Source organism: Oratosquilla oratoria, chromosome 6, assembly GCF_046742065.1.
Source record: "Oratosquilla oratoria isolate Oo_2021 chromosome 6, ASM4674206v1, whole genome shotgun sequence".
NCBI classification, from domain to species: Eukaryota; Metazoa; Arthropoda; class Malacostraca; order Stomatopoda; family Squillidae; genus Oratosquilla; species Oratosquilla oratoria.
In genome coordinates this window covers 66,797,526-66,815,653 of record NC_134782.1, presented here as the reverse complement: position 1 = coordinate 66,815,653, position 18,128 = coordinate 66,797,526, and the positions used below count along the sequence as shown (strand labels likewise).

General features: G+C 43.5%; 2 protein-coding genes across 2 annotated transcripts; both read right to left on the bottom strand.

The window, feature by feature from the left end:
- Positions 1-10,285: 10,285 nt before the first annotated feature.
- On the bottom strand, positions 10,286-11,009 carry LOC143026060 (cuticle protein AM1159-like). Its single transcript, XM_076186054.1, has 3 exons — positions 11,001-11,009; positions 10,653-10,858; positions 10,286-10,538 (listed from the first exon to the last, which is right to left on the bottom strand). Exons 1-3 carry the CDS (start codon positions 11,007-11,009, stop codon positions 10,352-10,354), a joined length of 402 nt encoding a protein of 133 aa, XP_076042169.1. The 3' UTR covers positions 10,286-10,351.
- Positions 11,010-16,329: 5,320 nt separating this feature from the next.
- LOC143026059 (cuticle protein AM1159-like) lies at positions 16,330-17,048 on the bottom strand. Its single transcript, XM_076186053.1, has 3 exons — positions 17,040-17,048; positions 16,695-16,900; positions 16,330-16,516 (listed from the first exon to the last, which is right to left on the bottom strand). The coding sequence occupies exons 1-3, from the start codon at positions 17,046-17,048 to the stop codon at positions 16,330-16,332; spliced, it is 402 nt and encodes a 133-aa protein (XP_076042168.1).
- Positions 17,049-18,128: the final 1,080 nt, after the last annotated feature.

The following is an 18,128-nucleotide window of genomic DNA, read 5'->3' as shown; positions in this document are numbered from 1 at the left end:
GCTGGAAAACAAACACAATTTTTCTGAAAGCTAAAGTAAGTAAACGCGACAAAGTACCGCATCATGAAACACCCAGCTTTCATTGAATAAAGTGTCGTATTAGAGTGCGTCTTGACTGTTCCACTCTGAATTGGAGAGTTCAGAAAGAAAGAGCCCATCTCCTTCGGAAAAAAAAAACCGCCACAGGTCTTTCTTGGAAGGTCATGGGCGCGTCCGCGCGCGAAGGGCGGCATCACCTCGCGCGGGCCTTGGACTTCCAGTGCCCCCAAAGTATATAAGCTGCCGCGTCGCCTATGGGCCGTTACAGAACAACTTCTGCTCAACCCGAATCATGAAGACCGTGAGTATATTCTCTCTCGGGTTCTTTTCGTGGGCCTACATGAGTAGGTTTGAAGATATACTGGCGAGTACTTGGATTTCTTTGTCACAAAGCTTGCCTCTGGAGAGGCGACTGACTTTGTTGTTCTCTCCTGCCGCAGATCGTGTTCGCCGCCCTCCTGGCCGTCGCCGCCGCCCTCCCCCGTCCTGACAACGACGCCCACTCGGCTGAAATCCTCGTAGACGACCGGGTGCACCCCGAGGAGGGAGCGTACAGCTTCAACTTCGAGACCGAGAACGGCATCCAGGTCTCTGAGTCGGCTTCCGCCGGCGAGGAGGGTCAGAGCAACTCCCAAGGAGTCTTCAGGTAAGAGAGAGAGAAAGTCCCGAAGGTACCTTGTCGTCAGTCTCACGAGGATATTGAAACGAGTCGAGTTCTCTTCAAGCCACGAACTCACGACGTCTTCTCCCTTGCAGGTTCCCAATGGACAACGGTGAGGTCGCCGAAGTCAAGTGGGTGGCCAACGAGTTCGGCTTCCAGCCCGAGTCCTCCCTCCTGCCCGTCGCCCCCGCCTTCCCTCACCCCATCCCCGAGTTCGTTCTCGAACAGATCCGCTTCGCCGAGGAGCAGAGGAGAAACGCCGACTCCGAGGAGGACAAGTAAACGACATCCTCTCGCATGAACCCCACCTGAAGACTTAACGGAACCACGACTCTCTATTTATTTGACTGTACGAATGTGTTTATATTAAACTATGGAGAAATTAATCGAATTTTTCCTTTTCATATATACCTAGCGTTATGTATACATCTCTGAATTTATATTTCATTGGTTGAATCAAATTATTTTGTGGTACATTTAATCATCGTCGTCGTCATGCCTTCTTGGTTTTTGACATAATCAAAAGTTTACGAACTCGATTCCTTCAGAAGGTCTTTGGAATGCCATTGGTTCCCATTCTTCGAGTACAGGAGTAAGACTGAGTGGACCCTCCGTTGTCTTTATCCCTCAGCTGAATAAAATCGCCTGGCGACGGCCTAAATATGAGTTATATATAAGTCGCTTTACGCAATCCCAATGTTTAGATTAGGGAACAGTATGGAAAGAGCATTCTCTAAACGTGGATGGTCTAATGCCTACTGATGGAAGTTGGAATTTTGAAGTCAAAAGTTTTCGCTGTATCTCCTAAGATCTTATTTGCTTTGCTTTCTTCGAGTCACAAATGCAGTGCTTAGATGGATTTGTGATCGTTGTTGATGATCACAACGCGTGCACGCACAGATACACACACACGCACACATACACACACACACACACGCACACACACACACACACACATACATTTTGTATACATGAACCTATATTTATGTCTTTTATTGTCATGGTGAGACCTGGTACACTACACTCGACATAGCCTTCTACTTACCTCTTTCCCCTCCCTCTCCTCTTCCTCCTCCTACTCCTCGGCCATAGCAAGGTCTCTCAATGGGGATCATTTGATAAAAATAATAATAATAATACCTTTTACGTTATCTACTCCTTTTACTACTCTTTGGTGTCCTACCTACTCTCCGACACTTTCTACTGCTGCAACTGTAGATAGTCCTCCCAGGATTATCCTCCCATTTGCTCACCGGGTCTTGATCAGTCCGTTTCCCACTTTTTTTTCCTGGCCGTGAATAAACGACCTGCACGACTGCGCGTATGTCGCATGTGCTGGCGACACCACTCTCCGTCTCTCCTTTCCCAAGCCTCTTTCTCATGCTGAACTTATCTGTTGTTCTTGAAGAACGCCTGCAGAACCTTTCAACATTGTTTGAGATGGAGAAAGACTGATGACTCTTGTTACCTCTGAAGTTTAGTTTCTTCACATTATTCTTGAAGAAAGCCTGCAGAACCTTCCAACAATATTTGAGATGGAGAGAGTCTGTTGACTCTTGTTACCTCTGATGTTTAGTTTCTTCACATTGGTAAGTGACTCATATTCCTTCCACAGAACCGTAACCTCAGCCTCCCTCAGTGTCACACAACTCTTCTCGTCTCTGCACGTGCTTCATCTACCTTGTATTTCTAACTTTGAAAAGAAAAATATCCTATCTACTGCCACTACAACACCATAAACTAAAACAGCAGTCCATAACCTTATAACATGGAAAGCGCACTCACTTCAACTGTGGAGTTATACTCATGGAGGTGGAAACAAAACCAACTTTTCTTTTGGCACTGACAATCATAAAATTCATCTAATCTACCACAAGGTTGCACCTCTCTCTCTCTCTCTCTCTCTCTCTCTCTCTCTCTCTCTCTCTCTCTCTCTCTCTCTCTCTCATTCTCTCTATCTATCTCTTTCTCTCTCTCTCTGTCTTTCTTTTGTCGCTGCTTTCATGGTCTGTGTTTAAATGCACTTACCTATCTATATACCAAGGGCTTTTTCACCCATATTCGGGAGATATATGTGCTTAAGACCTGAAACTCTATCTTACTTATGAAACCGTGTAATTCTCGACTGCTCTGAAAGATCTTATATGTATACTAGCCAAATTACCCGCGCGTTGCTGCGGACAAATGATGATCATTTTAATTTTGATAGAATTTGTGGAGAAAAGTTACACGTTTCAATATAACTCAATGAAAAATGTAATACAAATAAAATGTTAAGAAATTAAGAAAAAAAATTGAGGAGGGAGACGCCCTTTGGAAATAAGATATATTCGGCCGTAAGAGAAAAGTTGAACTAAACTTTCATTATCTTTGAACACGATTATATTACCGCCCGCGAAAAAGTAAAATAAAAATAACCAATATTCAAACATTTGGTAAGATTATACAATCATTTTACATTTACATGCTTTCTCCTTACAAAGGCTATCATAGTTTGTGGCAACATTAATTTCACAAATATAAATAATATTTATGAACACATACAATGGTCTGTTTAATCATATTAATTTTTGTCACAAAATGTCAATCATAATAAGGGGTAACTACAGTAGTGGCGTGTTATCACATCATACCCCTTTAACCCTTAACACTAGCCATTTTTTTCTTTTTTATGAAATATAGTTATCCAAGTACCTGGAGTGGTAGGGTATTAGAATATATATGGTTATGGGGGTCTATCTCCAAAACCCTAAGAGGAGTTCGTGAACAAACAAACAGACAAACAGACAGACTGAAGCAACTAATTTATTATAGCATATATATATATATATATATATACTGTGTGTGTGTGTGTGTGTGTGTGTGTGTGTGTGTGTGTGTGTGTGTGTGTGTGTGTGTGTGTGTGTAAATTTATACACACAATTGCCTCTTCTACCAAAAGGTTCTAGAATTCTTTTCTTCTCTTGAGTTTTTCATCACTTGAGCACTTTCAAAAGGAGAATATCAAAACATCTATGTTCCCTGGCACTTTATTTGGAATAGATATTCTTTTCAGTAAATGCACGTATAAAGGAACTCTTTCGGCTTACGATTACGTGAATAACAACTTATGATTCTCTGTTTTCAATATTCAACAAAAAGAACATAGAAAGGAAAAAATGAAAGGACTTGTAGAGGAACTTTCGACTTCCGTTAATGTCAACAGCAAAGGACTTATGATTATCTATTCGCAGCAATAAGAAAATGGAACACGGAGAGAACTTGGAAAGGGAAACCAAACAATCTGCAATAGCGAAGCGAGACTCTTATCCAAAAAGTCCTTGGGCGAATCAAAGCCATGACCATTGTCCTTTGCACTCGGACAGCCAGATCAAATGGAGTAGCCCGGGGTTTGGGTCAAACTAAAGCTTTCGTCATGAGGCTGCGCCTGCGCAGAACGAGACTTAGTGCAGGAACTCCCCAAAGGTAACAAGCGTTGAGGTCACTGAGAGTGTTCAGGTCTGCGGCGATTTGTGGGTACGGCGCGAGAATGGTTCCCAGGGTCAAAGTGTCACTGGGACTCGGAAGTGCCACGCGAAGACTTAAAGGAATGTGAGACATCAAGGTTGACTCATTTCACTGTGGAAAATAACATGGAGTTTCCAGTTCTAACTTCAAAGGACTTTATTCAGATTTAGTGAGATCTCCAGATGGTTCATGGGAGCTGGAAAACAAACACAATTTTTCTGAAAGCTAAAGTAAGTAAACGCGACAAAGTACCGCATCATGAAACACCCAGATTTCATTGAATAAAGTGTCGTATTAGAGATGTAGTGTATGTCATACTGCTGAGGAGTTGTGCCTCACTGCACTGTATTTGATCAGAGTAGTGTGGCCGGGGGAAGCAGGGATAGTACTCAAGGTTCTGTGTATGCCCTTGTGTGTGTGGACCACTTTAGTCGTTTTGTAATATTGGCTCCCTTACGTAGCAAGTCTGCTCTATTAGTAGCCCATGCTTTAGCCTCTCATGTTTTTATCCATACAATATTCCTTCGGTGCTCCTTTGTGACAATGGGTCGGGATTTAGGAATGAGGTTTTAGCGAGCATTTGTGAGCGTTACGGTATCACGCAAACATTCGTGACTGCTTACCACCCTGCGTCCAATGGTCTTGTTGAGAGGACGAATAGGAAGATTTTGGATATACTCAGACACGTTGCTAGTAGCCTTCACGAATCTTGGGAGGATTGGCTTCCACATGTCAGTGCTTGTATTGGCAGCACCATTAATGTCTCTACGAGCAAGACGCCTCACTACGTCATCTATGGAGTGGAAAAACGACTCCATTGTGATATGCTTGATAGTCCTGCTCGTCCACTCTACAATATTGAGGACTATAGTCAATTCCAATATCATAAATTGCATAATATTTATAGTTCTGCAAGAGATCAACTTGATGTCTCCAAAGTCAAAATGTTGGAACACCAGCATATCCGGACTAAGCCTGTTAACATCAGTATTGGTGATCATGTTTATAAAAGCATGCCTGACCGCCAATCTAAACTTAATTGTAAATTCACAGATCCACTTTTAGTTACTGGGAAGTTGCATCCCAATAAATTCAGGGTCTTTCATCCTTCCCACGGACTGAGTGAAGTTGTGCATTTTGATAGATTTGAGGTGACAAGAGTGTCTATCCCTGCATTTACTCAACCTCCACCACCAAGGCTCCCTGTACAAACTATGTCTTCTGTATCTACCCCTGACAATTATAATCTCCTTTCAAGGGATCCTATGTCTTCATAATTGCATGGATGCATTGCCTGTGTTATTAGTCATGAGTGTCTTGAATTGTACCTCGTATCTTCTTTCTCTATTTAGTGTATTGTTTGTATAATGCGAATATTTTCTTTATCTACTGAGTGCATTAATTTGTATTATGTAACCTTTTGTGTCATGTCCCGGACGACCGGCAATTGCTATCTTTTTGTCTCACGTTAACTGGCGCCAGTTCTTTTGTGTATTTATTGTACCTGTATACAGTTCTTATATATATATATATATGTATATGTATATGTATATGTATATGTATATGTATTCTTCTTTTGTGTATGTATTCCTATGTATTGTCCTTATGTCATGTAATTATGTATGTTATGGTTATGTATCTGGGTGTGCTAATGTCATCATTCTTTTCCACAACTTTTGTACTTAGCCTGTACTGTGTGTGGACTATGTTATATATGGGTTGCTTTTGTCTTGGCTGGTCATATCTTTTCGTTTGCTCGGTGGGGTCCCCGAGTGGCGGTGGGCGAGCAATGTTGTGGTGTACATGCATGCTAAGGCATTGTACAATTGTCATGCATTGTACTTGTGAGTAGATTGGAAAATACATACTATGAAATCTATTTTTATTAATTTATCAAAATTATTGTATTCATTGCACTTCCATGTGGGCGTGTAAGCTTTTCCTCTCAACCCAAAGTGGCGTCAATTTTCTATTACGCCTTCGAAGTGTACGCACATTTGTTGTAATGCTTTAAATTGTAAAATTAATACACTGTGTTCCCTTGTAATATATTTTAATTAGCCACCCTCGTACACGGTGCGTCTGGACTGTTCCACTCTCTGAATTGGAGAGTTCAGAAAAAAGACCCCATCTCCTTCGGAAAAAAAAAAAAAACGCCGCAGGTCTTTCTTGGAAGGTCATGGACGCGTCCGCGCGCGAAGGGCGGCACCACCTCGCGCGGGCCTTGGACTTCCAGTGCCCCCAAAGTATATAAGCTGCCGCGTCGCCTATGGGCCGTTACAGAACAACTTCTGCTCATCCCGAATCATGAAGACCGTGAGTACATCCTCTCTCGGGTTCTTTTCGTGGGCCTACATGAGTAGGTTTGAAGATATACTGGCGAGTACTTGGGTTTCTTTGTCACAAAGCTCAGCTCTGGATAGGCGACTGACTTTGTTGTTCTCTCCTGCCGCAGATCGTGTTCGCCGCCCTCCTGGCCGTCACCGCCGCCCTCCCCCGTCCCGACGAGGACGCCCACTCGGCTGAAATCCTCGTAGACGACCGGGTGCACCCCGAGGAGGGAGCGTACAGCTTCAACTTCGAGACCGAGAACGGCATCCAGGTCTCCGAGTCGGCCTCCGCCGGCGAGGAGGGTCAGAGCAACTCCCAAGGAGTCTTCAGGTAAGAGAGAGAGAGAGAGAAAGACCCGAAGGTACCTTGTCGTTAGTCTCATGAGTACATTGAAACGAGTCGAGGTCTCTTGAAGCCACGAACTCACGACGCCTTCTCCCTTGCAGGTTCCCAATGGACAACGGTGAGGTCGCCGAAGTCAAGTGGGTGGCCAACGAGTTCGGCTTCCAGCCCGAGTCCTCCCTCCTGCCCGTCGCCCCTGCCTTCCCTCACCCCATCCCCGAGTTCGTTCTCGAACAGATCCGCTTCGCCGAGGAGCAGAGGAGAAACGCCGACTCCGAGGAGGATAAATAAACGGCATCCTCTCGCATGAACCCCACCTGAAGACTGAACGGAACCACGACTCTCTATTTATTTGACTGTGCGAATGTGTTTATATTAAACTATGGAGAAATTAATCGAAATTTTCCTTTTCATATACTTGTCTTAACCTAGCGTTATATATACATCTCTGAAGTTATATTTCATTGGTTGAATCAAGTTGTTTTGTGGTACATTGAATCATCGTCGTCGTCATGCCTTCTCGGTCTCAGACATAATCGAAAGTTCTGCGAACTTGATTCCTTCGGAAGGTCTTTGGAATGCCATTGGTTCCCATTCTCGAGTACAGGAGTAAGACTGAGTGGACCCTCCGTTGTCTTTATCCCTCAGCTGAATGAAATCGCCTGGCGACGGCCTAGATATGAATTATATATAGGTTGCTTTATGCAGTCCAAATGTTTAGATTAGGGAACAGTATGGATAGAGCATTTTCTAAACGTGGATGGTCTAATGCTTATTGATGGAAGTTGGAATTTTGAAGTCAAAAGTTTTCGCTGTATCTCCTAAGATCTTATTTCTTTAAGTCACATATGCAATGCTTAGATGGATTTATGATCGTTGTTGATGATCGCAATGCACACACACACACACACACACACACTCACATGCACACACACACACACACACACACACACACACACACATATTCATATATTTTATGGACATGGTGAGACCTTTGACACTACGCTCGACATAGCCTCCTACTTCCCTCTTTCCCTTCCCTCTCCTCTTCCTACTCCTTCTCCTCGGCCATAGCATCGGCTCTCAATGGGGGATCATTTGGTAAAAACAATAATGATAATACCTTTTACGTTATCTACTCCTTTTACTACTCTGTGGTGTCATACCTGCCCTCCGACACTTTCTATGACTGCATCTATAGATAGTCCTCCCAGGATTGTCCTCCCATGTGCTCACCGGGTCTTGATCTGTCCGTTTCCCGCTTTTTTTTGTTTTGTTTTTCCTGGCCGTGAATAAACGACCTGCACGACTGCGCGTATGTCGCATGTGCTGGCGACACCACTCTCCGTCTCTCCTTTCCCAAGCGCCTTTCTCATGCTGACCTTCTCCGTTGTTCTTGAAGAACGCCTGCAGAACCTTCCAATAATGTTTGAAATGGAGAAAGCCTGATGACTCTTGTTACCTCTGAAGTTTAATTTCTTCACATTATTCTTGAAGAAAGTCTGCAGAACCTTCCAACAATGTTTGAGATGGAGAGAGTCTGATGACTCTCGTTACCTGTGAAGTTTAGTTTCTTCACATTGCTAAGTGACTCAAATACCTTCCATAGAACCGTAAGCTGAGCCTCCCAAAGTGTCACACAATTCTTCTCGTTTCTGCACGTGCTTCATCTACTTCGTACTTATAAATCTAAAGAGAAAAATAGCGTATCTACTGCCGGTACAACACCATAAATTAAACAGCAGTCCATAACCTTATAACCTTGAAAGCGCACTTATTTCACTTGTGGAGTGATACGTCTCGAGGTGGAAACCAAACCAACTCTACTTTTATCACTGACAATCTTAAAATTCATCTAAACTACCACAAAGTTGCACCTCTCTCTCTTCTCTCTCTCTCTCTCTCTCTCTCTCTCTCTCTCTCTCTCTCTCTCTCTCTCTCTCTCTCTCTCTCTCTCTCTCTCTCTCTCTGTGTCTCTCTCTTTTTCTCTCTGTCTTTATTCTGTCGCTGCTTTCATGATCTTTGTTTAAATGTACTTACCTATTTATATACCAAGGGCTTTTTCACCCATATTCGGGAGTTATATGTATTTAACAGCTGAAAATCTACCTTACATATGAAACCGCGTAATTCTCCATTGCTCTGAAAGATCTTATATATATATATATATATATATATATATATATATATATATATATATATATATATATATATATATATAAATATATATATATATATATATATATTTATATGCACAATTGCATCTTCTACCGAGACGTTCTAGAATTCTTTTATTCTCTTGAGTTTTTTCATCACTTGAGCACTTTTAAAAGGAGAATATCAAAACAGCTTCTACGTTCCCTGGCACTTAATTTGCAATAGATATTCTTTTCAGTATATGCATGTATAAAGGAACCCTTTCGGCTTACGGTAACGTGAATAGCAAAGTACTTATGATTTTCTGTTTACAACAATAAAGTAAGAGAACATGGGAAGGAAAAGATAAAAGAACATGTAGAGGAACTTTCGACTTGCGGTGATGTCAACAGCAACGGACTTGTGATTATCTATTCGCAGCAATTAAAAAAATAGAACATGGAAAGGACTTGGAAAGGGAAACCAAACAATCTGCTATAGTGAAGCGCGCCACTTACCGAAAAAGTCCTTAGGCGAGTCAAAGCCATGACCTTTGTCCTTTGCACTCGGACAGCCAGATCAAGGGGAGTCGCCCGGGGGTTGGGTCACATTGAAGCTTTCGTCATGAGACCGCGCCTGGGCAGAACGAGACACAGTACAGGAACTCCCCAAAGGTAATAAGCGTTGATGTCACTGAGAGTGTTCATGCTTGCGGCGATTTGTGGGTACGGCGCGAGGATGGTCCCCAGGGCCAAAGTGTCACTGGGACTTGGAAGTGCCACGCGAAGACTTAAAGGAACGTGAGACATCAAGGTTGACCCATTTGACTGGAAAGTAACATGGTGTTTCCAGTTCTAACCACAAAGGACTTTATTCAGATTTAGTGAGATCCCCAGATGGTTCATGGGAGCTGGGTAACAAACACATTTTTTCTGAAAGCTAAAATAAGTAAACGGGACATAGTACCGAATCATTAAACACCCAGATTTCATTGAAATGAGTGTCGTATTAGAGATGTAGTGTATGTCATACTGCTGAGGATTTGCGCCTCACTGCACTGTATTTGACCAGAGTAGTGTGGCCGGGGGAATCCGGTGTAGGCCAAGTTGCTGAGATGAGAAGAGCGGGTGTAGGTTATGACTCGGCCATTCCCTTATAAAGGGGAAAGGCTTTCGGTGTATACATGATGAGGAACGATAGGCTGAGGTAAATGTGGAAATGAAAGGCTCGCCTCATTTCTCCATAGTTTAATGTAAACACATTCGCACAGTCAAATAAATAGAGAGTCGTGGTTCCGTTCAGACTTCAGGTGGGGTTCATGCGAGAGGATGCCGTTTATTTGTCCTCCTCGGAGTCGGCGTTTCTCCTCTGCTCCTCGGCGAAGCGGATCTGTTCGAGAACGAACTCGGGGATGGGGTGAGGGAAGGCGGGGGCGACGGGCAGGAGGGAGGACTCGGGCTGGAAGCCGAACTCGTTGGCCACCCACTTGACTTCAGCGACCTCACCGTTGTCCATTGGGAACCTGCAAGGGAGAAGGCGTCGTGAGTTCGTGGGTACAAGAGACCTCGACTCGTTTCAATGTACTCATGAGACTGACGACAAGCTACCTTCGGGTCTCTCTCTCTCTCTCTCTTACCTGAAGACTCCTTGGGAGTTGCTCTGACCCTCCTCGCCGGCGGAGGCCGACTCGGAGACCTGGATGCCGTTCTCGGTCTCGAAGTTGAAGCTGTATGCTCCCTCCTCGGGGTGCACCCGGTCGTCTACGAGGATTTCAGCCGAGTGGGCGTCCTCGTCGGGACGGGGGAGGGCGGCGGCGACGGCCAGGAGGGCGGCGAACACGATCTGTCGTGGCAGGAGAGAACAACGAAGTCAGTCGGCTATCCAGAGTCGAGCTTTGTGATAAAGAAACCCAAGTACTCGCCAATATATCTTCAAACCTACTCATGTCGGCCCACGAAAAGAACCCGAGAGAGGATATACTCACGGTCTTCATGATTCGGGATGAGCAGAAGTTGTTCTGTAACGGCCCATAGGCGACGCGGCGGTTTATATACTTTGGGGGCACTGTAAGTCCAAGGCCCGCGCGAGGTGATGCCGCCCTACGCGCGCAGACGTGTCCATGACCTTCCAAGAAAGACCTGTGGGGGTTTTTTTTTTTTTTTTTTTTTTTTTTTTTTCCCTAAGGAGATGGGGTCTTTTCCTGAACTCTCCAATTCAGAGAGTGGAACAGACAAGACGCACCGTGTACGAGGGTGGCTAATGAAAATATATTACAAGGGAACACAGTGTATTAATTCTACATTTTGAAGCACTACAAGAAAAACGTGCGTACAATTGGAAGGCGTAATAGAAACCTGACGCCACTTTGGGTTGGGGGAAAAGTATACACGCCCACATGGAAGTACAACGAATACAATAATTTTAATAAATTAATATAAATAAATTTCATTGTATGTATTTTCCAATCTACTCACAAGTACAATGCATGACAATCGTACAATGCCCTTAGCATGCATGTACACCACAACATTGCTCGGCCACCGCCACTCGGGGACCCCACCGAGCAAACGAAAAGATATGACCAGGCAAGACAAAAGCAACCCATATATAACATAGTCCACACACAGTACAGGCTAATTACAAAAGTGTGGAAAAGAATGACATTAGCACACCCAGATACATAACCATAACATACATAATTACATGACATAAGGACAATACAAAGGAATACATACACAAAACAAGAGTGTATATATATATATATATATATATATATATATATGTATATATATATATATATATGTATGTATGTAGATATACTCGTACATGTATAAATATATATATAAGTATATATAAATATATATGTATATATATATATGTATAAACTGTATACAAGTACAAAACATACACAAAAGAACTGTGTACAAGCACAAGAAATACACAAAAGAACTGGCACCAGTTAACATGAGACAAAAAGACAGCAATTGCCGGTCGTCTGGGATATGACACAAAAGGTAACATGATAAAAATCAATACACTTAGTAGATAAAGAAAATATACACATTTTACAAACAACACATTAAATAGAGAAACAAAATACAAGGTACAATTCAAGACAATCATGAATAATAACATAACCAGTGCATTCATACAATTATGAAGACATAGGACCCCTTGAACGGAGATTATAATTGTGAGGGGTAGATACAGAAGACATAGTTTGTACAGGGAGCCTTGGTGGAGGTTGAGTAAATGCAGGGATAGACACTCTTGTCACCTTAAGTCTATCAACATGCACCACTTCACTCAGTCCCTGGGAAGGATCAAAGACCCTGAATTTATTGGGATGCAACTTCCCAGTAACTAAAAGTGATGTGTGGAATCCAATCCTCCCAAGATAAAAATCTAAGAAGTTAGAGTAATACCCATTTTTTAGTACGTTGTACAATATTACTTGTTTGATTATTTTCTCGCAAAATATCGGCACTGTTTAATTTCTTTTGTTGAGGAATCGACCCAAAAGTTGCGTTTGAATTCCACGGCCATAATGATAATCAGTACAATCAACTGCCATCTTTATCATCTCTCTGAGAATTAGGTGATTTAATATGTGTCTCTCCTGGTAGCGTGGTTTGCATAGCGTTTTTCATCTGCCCCAGAACAGTCATCCAGATGGGTATTGCAATATCAGACCAATGTATCCTTGCATTTTCCATTCATTCATGTTCAGGGACTCTTGGCTGCCCTTGCCACACTTAGACAGGATATGCCAGTGTCGCAAGCGCCCTCGCTGCTCACTGCCTAAGCGTTACGTGACCAAGTGCTTTACTAAGAATAAACTGATGCAACACTGAGTGTCCAGGAACGATAGCGTTGGGCAATGCCATCTGTACCGTAATAGAACATTAGAACATATGAATAAAGGAGACTACAAGAGAACACAAGGGCTACACTAGGCAGTTTCATGTTCATTTCCACCTATCATCCCCATCTAATCTCTTAAAATAACGAATAGTTTCATTAATCACTGCATGGTTACTAAGTCTATTCCATTCGTTAACGACCCTATTGGTAAACGTGTCCTTACCTATTTACTTCTTGAATTTAGATTTGTCCAATTTCAACCCATTACTACGAGTCCTGCCCTGCTGTCTTAATATAATGACCTTGACTGTACCCATCGAAACCCTTCACTTGGGATTTGGGCGTGTATGTCCTCCACACCAAGACCTCACGGTCCTTGTGGGTAAAAAAATTTCTCGGCGAGAGAAAACTTCAAATTGAGAACTTTACACACTTGCGGATGGCTCGGTGAAACAAGTCTGCATACCATGCTGAGCGAGCTGACGCTCGGGAATGTATGGGATAGTGGTTCTCGACACTTTCCACTCCATTCCTCTCCAGGAACCCCCAACATTCGTGTTGTTTCCCTTCATTTTTCTCCAAAATCCCACCCAGCAAAAAAGATAGATATAATAATAATGATAATAATAATAATAATAGTAATAATGATAATAATAATGATAGGATGAAAGACCCTGAATTTATTGGGATGCAACTTTCCAGTAACTAAAAGTGGACCTGTAAATTTACAATTAAGTTTAAATTGGCGGCCAGGCATTGTCTTATAAACATGATCACCAATACTGACGTTAACAGGCATAGTCCGGATATGCTGGTGTTCCAACATTTTGACTTTGGAGACATCAAGTTGATCTCTTGCAGAACTATAAATATTATGAAATTTATGATATTGGAGTTGACTATAGTCCTCATTATTGTAGAGGGCACGAGCAAGACTATCAAGCACATCACAAGGTAGTCGCTTTTCCACTCCATAGATGACGTAGTGAGGCGTCTTGCCCGTAGAGACATAAATGGTGCTGTTAATACAAGCACTGATGTGTGGAATCCAATCCTCCCAAGATTCGTGAAGGCTACTAGCAACGTGCCTGAGTATATCCAAAATCTTCCTATTCGTCCACTCCATAGATGACGTAGTGAGGCGTCTTACCCGTAGAGACATTAATGGTGATGCCAATACAAGCACTGACATATGGAGGCCAATCGTCCCAAGATTCGTGAAGGCTACTAGCAACATGCCTGATTATATCCAAAATCTTCCTATTCGTCCTCTCTACAAGACCATTGGACGCAGGGTGGTAAGCAGTCACAAATGTTTGCGTGATGCTGTAACGCTCACAAATGCTCGCTAAAACCTCATTCCTAAATTCCGACCCATTGTCACTAAAGAGCACCGAAGGGGTAGTGTATGGACAAAAAACATGAGAAGCTAAAGCATGGGCTACTAATAGAGCAGACTTGCTATGTAAGGGAGCCATTATTACAAAACGACTAAAGTGGTCCACACACACAAGGGCATACACAGAACCTTGAGTACTATCCCTGCTTCCCCCGGCCACACTACTCTGGTCAAATACAGTACAGGGAGGCACAACTCCTCAGCAGTATGGTGTACACTACATCTCTAATACGACACTTTATTCAATGAAATCTGGGTGTTTCATGATGCGGTACTTTGTCGCGTTTACTTATTTCAGCTTTCAGAAAAATTGTGATTATTATCCAGCTCTCATGAACCATCTGGGGATCTCAGTAAATCCGAATAAAGTCCTTTTGGGTTAGAACTGGAAACTCCATGTTATTTTCCACAGTGAAATGGGTCAACCTTGATGTCTCACATTCCTTTAAGTCTTCGCGTTGCACTTCGAAGTCCCAGTGACACTTTGGCCCTGGGGACCATCCTCGCGTCGTACCCACAAATCGCCGCAAGCATGAACACTCTCAGTGACCTCAACGCTTATTACCTTTGGGGAGTTCCTGTACTGTATCTCGTTCTGCGCAGGCGCGGTCTCATGACGAAAGCTTCAGTTTGACCCAACCCCCGGGCGACTCCCCTTGATCTGGCTGTCCGAGTGCAAAGGACAAAAGTCACGGCTAAAACTCACCCAAGGACTTTTTTGGATAAGTGGCTCGCTTCGCTATAGCAGATTCTTTGGTTTCATTTTCCAAGTCCTTTCCATATTCTATTCTTTTTTTTCTTTTTTCTTTTTTCTTTTTTTTATTGGTGCGAATAGTTAATCACAAGTCCGTTGCTATTGACACTACCCCAAGTCGAAAGTTCCTCTACATGTCCTCCCATCTTTTCCTTCCCATGTTCTCTTTATTGACTGTTGTAAATAGAGAATCATAAGTACTTTGCTATTCACGTTACCGTAAGCCGAAAAGGTTCCTTTATACATGCATATACTGAAAAGAATATCTATTGCAAATTAAGTGCCAGGGAACGTAGAAGCTGTTATGATATTCTTCTTTTGAAAGTGCTCAAGTGATGAAAAAACTCAAGAGAATAATAGAATTCTAGAACGTCTCGGTAGAAGATGCAATTGTGTATATAAATGTACAACGTAGATAACATAAAAGGTATTATCATTATTGTTTTTACCAAATGATTCGCCATTGAGAGACGATGCTATGGCCGAGGAGAAGGAGGAGGAAGAGGAGAGGAAGGGGAAAGAGGGAAGTGGGAGGCTATGCCGAGCGTAGTGTCAAAGGTCTCACCATGTCCATAAAAGACATAAATATGTGTGTGTGCGTGTGTGTGTGTGTGTGTGTGTGTGTGTGTGTGTGTGTGTGTGTGTGTGTGTGTGTGTGTGTGTGTGTGTGTGTGTGTATGTGCGCGCGTTGTGATCATCAACAACGATCACAAATCCATCTAAGCATTGCATTTGTGACTTAAAGAAAGCAAATAAGATCTTAGGGGATACAGCGAAAACTTTTGACTTCAAAATTCCAACTCCCATCAATAAGTATTAGACCATCCACGTTTAGAAAATGCTCTTTCCATACTGTTCCCTAATCTAAACCTTTGGACTGCGTAAAACAACTTATATATAATTCATATCTAGGCCGTCGCCAGGCGATTTCATTCAGCTGAGGGATAAAGACAACGGAGAGTCCACTCAGTCTTACTCCTGTACTCGAAGAATGGGAACCAATGGCATTCCAAACACCTTCTGAAGGAATCGAGTTCGCAAAACTTTCGATTATGTCTGAGACCGAGAAGGCATGACGACGACGATGATTCAATGTAACCACAAAATAACATGATTCAACCAATGAAATATAACTTCAGAGATGTATATATAACGCTAGGTTAAGACAAGTATATGAAAATGAAAATTTCGTTTAATTTCTCCATAGTTTAATATAAACACATTCGCACAGTCAAATAAATAGAGAGTCGTGGTTCCGTTCAGTCTTCAAGTGGGGTTCTTGCGAGAGGATGCCGTTTATTTGTCCTCCTCGGAGTCGGCGTTTCTCCTCTGCTCCTCGGCGAAGCGGATCTGTTCGAGAACGAACTCGGGGATGGGGTGAGGGAAGGCGGGGGCGACGGGCAGGAGGGAGGACTCGGGCTGGAAGCCGAACTCGTTGGCCACCCACTTGACTTCGGCGACCTCACCGTTGTCCATTGGGAACCTGCAAGGGAGAAGGCGTCGTGAGTTCGTGGTTTCAAGAGACCTCGACTCGTTTCAATGTACCCATGAGACTAACGACAAGGTACCTTCGGGTCTCTCTCTCTCTCTCTCTCTCTCTCTCTCTCTCTCTCTCTCTCTCTCTCTCTCTCTCTCTCTCTCTCTCTCTCTCTCTCTCTTACCTGAAGACTCCCTGGGAGTTGCTCTGACCCTCCTCTCCGGCGGAGGCCGACTCGGAGACCTGGATGCCGTTCTCGGTCTCGAAGTTGAAGCTGTATGCTCCCTCCTCGGGGTGCACCCGGTCGTCTACGAGGATTTCAGCCGAGTGGGCATCGTTGTCGGGACGGGGGAGGGCGGCGGCGACGGCCAGGAGGGCGGCGAACACGATCTGCGGCAGGAGAGAACAACAAAGTCAGTCACCTATCCAGAGGCGAGCTTTGTCACAAAGAAACCCAAGTACTCGCCAATATATCTTCAAACCTACTCATGTAGGCCCACGAAAAGAACCCGAGAGAGGATGTACTCACGGTCTTCATGATTCGGGATGAGCAGAAGTCGTTCTGTAACGGCCCATAGGCGACGCGGCAGCTTATATACTTTGGGGGCACTGGAAGTCCAAGGCCCGCGCGAGGTGATGCCGCCCTTCGCGCGTGGACGCGTCCATGACCTTCCAAGAAAGACGTGTGGCGTTTTTTTTTTGTTTTTTTTTTTCCGAAGGAGATGGGGTCTTTTTTCTGAACTCTCCAATTTAGAGAGTGAAACAGTCAAGACGCACCGTGTACGAGGGTAACTAATTAAAATATAATACAAAGGAACACAGTGTATTAATTTTACAATTTAAAGCATTACAACAAAACGTGCGTACACTTCGAAGGCGTAATAGAAAACTGACGCCACTTTGGGTTGGGAGGAAAAGCATACAAGCCCACATGGAAGTGCAATGAATACAATAATTTTAATAAATTAATATAAATAAATTTCATAATGTGTACGAGTATTTTCCAATCTACTCACATGTACAATGCATGACAATTGTACAATGCCTTAGCATGCATGTACTAGGGGTGATCAGAAAGTAATGACAGTCGGACTCGTAGCTGAGAGACTATAAGTGTTGGGGGGGCGGGGAGCAAGGGGCAGCAAGTGTTGCCTATTGTTACATGTTTGAGCTTGTCGCTGTTTGTCTAGCTTACATTTTATCGTTGCGCTGTGCGATTGCGTCATTGTTGGTTTGCCTCTCTAACCGGAAACGGATTTTTCGAAAGAAGGCTGCAGATTCTACACCTTCACAAGGTGGAAACTCGGGAAAAAAGCAACGGAGATCAGAGAGGAATTGTTGCAAGTTTTTCCCGAGTCTACTCCATCACTGGAAACTGTTTCCCGCTGGATTCGAGCTTTCGCAGCCGGAAAATTGCAGCTAGAAGATGATCATCGTCCTGGCCGCCCTCGGACATCCGTGACCGAAGCAACGACGGTCCGTGCGCGGGCCATCATTGACGAAGATCCAACTGTTACTCTTCGATTCTTATCCTTGTAGCTCGGTGTCAGTTATGGGAGCGCACATGACATCGTGCATGAACACCTAGGGCTGAGGAAGAAGTGTGCTCGATGGATAC